The sequence below is a fragment of the Danaus plexippus genome, chromosome Z (genome assembly GCF_018135715.1).
Source record: "Danaus plexippus chromosome Z, MEX_DaPlex, whole genome shotgun sequence".
NCBI classification, from domain to species: Eukaryota; Metazoa; Arthropoda; class Insecta; order Lepidoptera; family Nymphalidae; genus Danaus; species Danaus plexippus.
Genome location: NC_083559.1, coordinates 14,000,043 through 14,006,954, shown reverse-complemented (window position 1 = coordinate 14,006,954; position 6,912 = coordinate 14,000,043). Strand labels below are relative to the sequence as shown.

The 6,912-nt window shown below is 30.0% G+C and overlaps 2 protein-coding genes across 2 annotated transcripts; one reads left to right on the top strand and one right to left on the bottom strand.

Moving 5' to 3' along the window:
- The first annotated feature begins 309 nt into the window (after positions 1 to 309).
- Positions 310 to 4,977, top strand: LOC116777412 (SH3 domain-containing protein Dlish). The gene is made up of 7 exons (XM_032670941.2): positions 310 to 474; positions 981 to 1,174; positions 1,323 to 1,510; positions 1,724 to 1,890; positions 3,407 to 3,505; positions 3,738 to 3,874; positions 4,544 to 4,977. The coding sequence occupies exons 1-7, from the start codon at positions 426 to 428 to the stop codon at positions 4,706 to 4,708; spliced, it is 999 nt and encodes a 332-aa protein (XP_032526832.1). The 5' UTR covers positions 310 to 425; the 3' UTR covers positions 4,709 to 4,977.
- On the bottom strand, positions 4,963 to 6,535 carry LOC116777413 (small ribosomal subunit protein uS15m). Its single transcript, XM_032670943.2, has 5 exons — positions 6,237 to 6,535; positions 6,023 to 6,156; positions 5,847 to 5,920; positions 5,508 to 5,629; positions 4,963 to 5,327 (listed from the first exon to the last, which is right to left on the bottom strand). The coding sequence occupies exons 1-5, from the start codon at positions 6,422 to 6,424 to the stop codon at positions 5,024 to 5,026; spliced, it is 822 nt and encodes a 273-aa protein (XP_032526834.2). The 5' UTR covers positions 6,425 to 6,535; the 3' UTR covers positions 4,963 to 5,023.
- Between the last annotated feature and the right edge of the window lie 377 nt (positions 6,536 to 6,912).

Genomic DNA, 6,912 nt, shown 5'->3' with positions numbered 1-6,912 from the left:
AAAAACTAGAACTATTAAAAAATGTAACATTTTAACAGACATTTATCAAATGGACAAAATTATATACCGTCTCTGCCATTATAAATAAAATACAATTGCTAAGTTTCTTTCTTTTATCCATGATGATATAGAAGTTAGTTGACCATTCAAAATATCAAATTTTTACCCATTAAAATAAAATATTTTATGATATTTTCTTTTATAAATGAATTGTTAATAACCATGACCTCATTTGCTTAAGTTATTTACTCTGTGGCACTACAATACCAAAACGTTATTCAAAGTTTTGCTACATTCTGTGACATGTGAACTTTATATGACATATAAGAAACATCGTGTAGAATAGTTAAGTTTCTGGATTTTTTGATACGAATATAAATAAAAAGTTTTTGATTGTATAACATGTTGTAATTTTCTCACATATAATGGCTTTCCTTTGCCCTGTGAGAATCAGACGAGGAAAGAAAAAGAAATGTAAGTTCTGAGCTTTTTGTGAAAACTTTTCAAGTCAATGACCTCAAACTTTCTACATAATCATAAATAAAACTTAGTAATCAAAACCTGCTCGTCCGTCTTCTTTGATCGAAAGAACTCAACGGTTATAAAAACAGTTTATCAAATTTATTTGAATAAGATAAGCGTTTATTTATTATTTCTTAAATGGACAGCTAGTAGAATTGTTTGGATTTGTTTTGTATGTCGTCGAGTTTTAAGAACAAATAAACTTGACGAAATTAAGTATCTATTTCATTTATATGAAGAATAACTGAACGTTCCTTATAATTTTCATGAACTGTTTTTTTTTATTTTCAGAAAAGTCTCTAACAACAATTCATATTTTACGATAAAACATGTTTCTGAATTAAATTCTCTAGAATAGTAAACGAATAGTGAATTTCTTAAAATTCACTCTTTTATTAGACAGTAAAATAACTATTTCAATTGAATTTATAATAAGATAACATAATATAACATTCCAGCAAGTAGCGGTGATTCAGACAAAGAACTATCACGGCCAGGCTCAGGTTTGAGTCCCGGTATGGGTCGAATCACTGGTTCTGCAAGCATAGAAACATTAGTCAGAGTTGGTATAGAGAAGGAGCATGGATTGAGCCCAGATTCAAAAATGGTTGTACTACATGACTTCGCACCTTGCGTAGACGACGAACTCGAGGTATTAAGAATAAGATAATAATTAGACATTTAAAGATATTTTCCTACATTTTTTTCTAGAAAAAACACTATTAAAGTAATTGTAAAATTATATATGAATACAAATTGCATTTTCATAGTATATTGTTTAAGATTGTAAAATGTTTCAGGTGAAAAGAGGACAAATTGTAAATGTTTTGTATCGAGAAAACGACTGGGTTTATGTTATTGTGACTGATTCAAGACGAGAGGGCTTCATACCACACTCATACTGTGCTCCATGTGACCACCATGACTTGAAAAAGAAACTCCCAAGAAGCAGATCACCAACTGATTTGGCACATAGGGATGTGTCACAGTAAGTTGGTCATTTATCTATTATGTATATCACTAGCTAAAGCTGTGAGTATATATATGCTTGTAATATAAACATTTGATTATTTAATAAATAAAATTATTGATAGTATTGATTTGTAATGTTTCTATGGCAAATTATCAATGACTATCGAAAATTGATACTCTTATGAAGACTGATATAACTTATTTCTGATATATATTATTTATTGTGCAGGCTGTCATTATCTGATGGAGCAACAAATGATGGTCATTCCGAATTGGGAAGTGAAGGGGAGGCTTGTCCATTCAGCAAAGATCCATCGGGGAGATATGTGGTGTTGTACACATTCACAGCTAGAGATGAAAATGATGTTGATGTTGAACGAGGGGAATTTGTAACAGGTATGATACTATTTTACGTAGATCCAAGACAATTAACCAGTTGTATGGGGTGTGCTGACTGCCACCAGAGGTTACAGGACTATGAATTTTACTTACATGTATATAAGGATAAAAATGACATAATTTTAACTTATAACCTGCACCTAACACTAAAACACTAACACTACATGCTCGCCAGGATGTTAGGATAGCAAAACCAATCCATTTCTTGTTTGGTATCAGGAATCTCCTGGTAACACAGCCGCTTGTTCGTTTCACAGAGTCACCAATCTCACTAATTACATTATATTTTATCCATACAGCGATGTTCGTTTAATTGTTAATACAATTACGAGATTGAGAGTTCAGTTTAATTCATACGAGTGTGGATTATGTATATATTGTTTAATAGTTAAAACTTGTTTAAGGTATCTATATTTATCTACAACAGATACTATAAATAGAAATTTAAATGTTTGATTAAAATTATATATAAGCTTAACAATACTTTTTTTTTCATATATTTTGGATTAATTTAAGGATTCTCTTATATGACAAAGAAAATTTAAAATCAATATATATATGTAATGTTTCATAAAAGTAAAATTTTCCATCTCTTCAATCATCATTCTTCCTCCTGAAGCTTAGAACTTGTAACCTAATCTAATAGTTGAATGAGATGATTCATTAAATAAGCTGTTTCCCCTAATATTAGCACAGTTCAGGTAAAGACAAATAATTTAATTAGTAACTTATATAAGGTAAAATATATAAAATGAATTCAGATCGTCATATTATGTGTTTTGACTAGGTCTACTTAACAATCTAGTAAAATTATTAGATGTTCAAAGATTTTTTTAAATCGTGCACTGTAAAAAGAACTGGTTCTGCTTTGCGTACGTCATAATAGGAGTACTAAAATGTTGCATAAATTTTTTTTATAAAAATTTTCGTTATCTTATTAATATTCATTACCTAAAAAATAATATAATACTAAACGTATGCATTATAAGTAATAGTTGATTATTAAATTTGTTTTTCGATCTACATATACGCAAGATCTTTGCAAACTCAGTCTTCCAAAACAGAAATCTCGTCTTGTGGCTTTAGTTACTGTGGACGAACTAATATAACATCTGAAATGAATAATAAAATGTTTGAAGTACATCATCCCTAAGAAACATTTTAAGGCACTCAGCCTATTTAAATTCCTGCACATTATCTCCTTCCTTCGAAATAATTGCAATCGTCTGTTAAAAAAGTAATATCCAGTTTCCTGAGAAAACCTCAAAAAAAAAATGTGATGCTCGTCTGACCAAGTAATACTTTGAGATTCCGATGGTCTTTGTTAAAATCACCGTTTCAATGGCTTCCAAACTAAACTCAACTGAAATGTATATTAAGTTGAATTTATTAAATTAGTTCTTTTTTCAAATAAAACGTAATTATCACCATGAAGATTAAAAATCAAAGTTAGTTTTCATTGGTCGCGATAGTACTAGAATTATATTTTTGTAATATATATATTTTATTGCAGTCCTTAATAGAGAGGATCCGGACTGGTACTGGATTGTCAGGAGTGATGGACAAGAAGGTTTCATACCTTCCGGCTTCGTATACCCAGCTGTTGTTCAACGTGAGCATACATTATTATAAAATTATCATAAACAATTGACAAAATTATTCGTAATTAAGAAGTTTGTAATCATTCAAAAGACTATAACGTTATAATTTTACTAATAAACTAGACATCGGTTTTATTTAAAATTCCGTCTATATTTCAAAAACTACTGAGCTGCTATCTACTTAATATTTAAACGAAATACATTATATGTCGATACTTTGTTCATAATATTTTTTTATTATAGCAACACAACAAGACACTACACAGACGATATCGTCGCCGGCGGCTAACTCTAATAACACGACCAACAACAACACGAACATATCAAACGACGACGGCAGATATCACGGGACTGAACTAGTCATGCTCTACGATTATAAGGTAAACTAAATCTTCATAGTCTTAGTGTTGTTTGCCTTTTATTTTACATAATCAAGTACGTTAAGCAAATAAAAACTATCATTAACCCTACTCTCCATATGTCATTCCTATTGAAAATGTAGATTTATGTAGGTTGTAACCTTTTATAACTCGTTAACGTATCTCAAAATTTTTACATTACTATAGTATATCAACATGATTTTAATGTCAGTCGGTCTCTAGTGAGAAACGCAGAGGATTCTAATAGTTAGCCTGCGTCCTATTGAAAACTGGGCATCTTCAAGAAAAGGGTTAATAGACTATTTGAGAAATTCGCCACTTACGACTTCATTTCAACCCCCCAAAAAAAAACAATTATTCTCCTTATTTTATAAATGAAAATTTCAGTCTTTTTGTTCCAATTACATTTCGAGAGCCTTAATTTAGTATTTCAGCAATTTTTTTTTTGTAAAAACCTACATACTAAAATGCAATTAAAATTCTTAACGAGATTTGATAATGGCGGCACCGGGCACAAGATGGCGGACTGGCGACTCATTCTTACTTCATATTAGTTATACGAAATTTAAAATAATTCTTAAAATTCAAATAAAATATTTTTCTTCACAAAATATTTTTATGCTTTCACTTCAATATATATAATAAGTAAACGTTAAATATTTTTTTAAGGCTCAAGCCCCGGACGATTTATCAGTGAAGCGCGGTGAATGGGTTTACGCAGATCTGACCCAGCAGACAGTAGAGGGTTGGTTATGGGCTCACGCTCCCAAGTCGAGAAGATCAGGATTCATACCTACTGCATACGCCCGACCACCTCATACGACAGCACTATGAAGAACGACATTTCAATATTTTGCCTTCATACATATTATGTATCTTAATTTGTTTGAGGCATTCGGTCTTATACTTAGATTGTAAGCTATGTTCGCCTTTTGTCAGGTTGTAATAATTTTTAAGTCTTCCATATTTTTACTGATATTTTTTTTATGTTTCATATTTTGGTAATAGATTTTATAAAATTATTTCCGTCCCATTTTGACTGATACACTATGATCTTTGGATAGATTAAAATTAAGTAGTGAATAAAATTTCATTTAATAACATTTTTTATTTTATTCTAACCACAACTAGACACTGTTAAATACAAATTTATTCCAATAGAAGGTTTTTCTTCTTCTTCCTGGCCTGTTGCTTAAGGTCGTCCTTGACTTTCCATTCTTCGTATTGTTGCTCTACTTTCTTAATATCCTGTTCCGTTACAGTTATCGGTAGTTGCAATTCAATCTGCTCGCTTCTTATCAGTTTTAAAGCATCAATTTTGTCTTTAAGGAACGGACCTTGTTGACTCTCCAGTAAATTTTTATATTCCGCTAATTTCCCCTGACGGATGTCCTCGCAATGCATTTCAGTTAATTTTCGTAACGACTCCTTACGTGACAGCTTGTGTAAGGACCTAATATATATAAAAATAAAAACTGAATTGACATTGATAGGTTTAATATATGTGACTATTGGAAAATTATTATTAGCAAACTTATTCAGAAAACTGCATACTACATGTTAAGTTTCAAATAATGTTCATGTTCTTTCCAAAAAAACAATTATATATATATATAATCTATTATTAACTTACTCTGGATGTGCTTTATAAACAATATTAAGTTTCTCTAGTAGCCATTCAAATTTTTTGTAATCATATTGCCGGAGGTATTTCAACAGCTTTTTCCTTCTATCTATAAGTTCTTGGGCTGTTTGCTGAAAAATTGGTAGAAGATATAGAAAAATTAAAGAACACATTTCATCAGGACAACACAATTTTATGATTAAATTCTTTATTACAATGATGCATCTTAAAACATCACCAGCTTTATTAAAGAGTATGTTCATTTTCAATAAGACAAAAGTGACTAAAGAGGTTTAATGTTTCAATATTGGTAAAATTTTAAGAAGTAAATTTTTTTATGTTAATTACCTTAGCCTTCACATTTCTTGGATATTTTTCTAATGTATCTTGCAAGCAGCGGATGTGACCCGTTATTCTTGCAACTGTAAGAAATCAACAAAGGATAAAAGGGAGTAATTATCTGTTTACTAATATTAGCTGTTTTATAAATAAAATGTAAATTAATATGTATATTTCAAGAGTACTTCTCGTCTCTGCTGTGTTCTCGTCGTATTGGTGTCTTCTTATTCTATTTATCAATTCCTTTTGCACGAGCTTGTTGTATTCTTTTTTCCCTCTATGTTCAATGGAAAATATTTGCTTCACTGCTTCCGACGCACTACAAAGGACAAATATACAATCATAATTCATAACCTAAAAAAATTTATTTATTTGCTGTTTTAAAAAGTAATTCCTTACTTTTTAATTTCGTCACTTAGCGCATATTCTTCAGGTAGAGCACTGGGAGGTATCATTGGTAAACCCTCAAGATCGCCAGATCTCTCTGGCTTATAAGCTGGTACATATTCAGGTCTAACCCATTTTGTATCGACCAATTGTTTTACACCTCGGATTTGTACAAACGATGATATTAAACGACGTAACATTGCTAGGTGTAACTAACTTTATTAAAATCTTGGAATATAGGATTAAAATTAATCCCCTATCCTCAAAATTAATGTTGCTATAATATCTGTCAACTAAAATGTCAATGGCAAATGAACTACAATAAAGAAACATAGACAAAGATATTTTTGACACAGACATTTATATGTCGACACATTACATAAATTAACGTTCATTTATATAAAAAAACTTCTATTTGTGTAATTAAAATAAACTAATATTCGATCTCAGTTTTTAGTTAAATATCACTTAAGTAGTAAAAACCATAATTAAATGTATATGGTAACGTTTCACACAAACAAATGATGTTCAATCATTTTTTTATATTAGAGATAATATTATTATTTTATTTCAAATTAAACATTATAACCGTAAAATATTGGAATAATTATAATGTTGAGAAACATAAATTGACCATTAGTTATTAATTTGGTTTCCTTTCTAGAAAAAAAAAATTATTTCTTCCGTT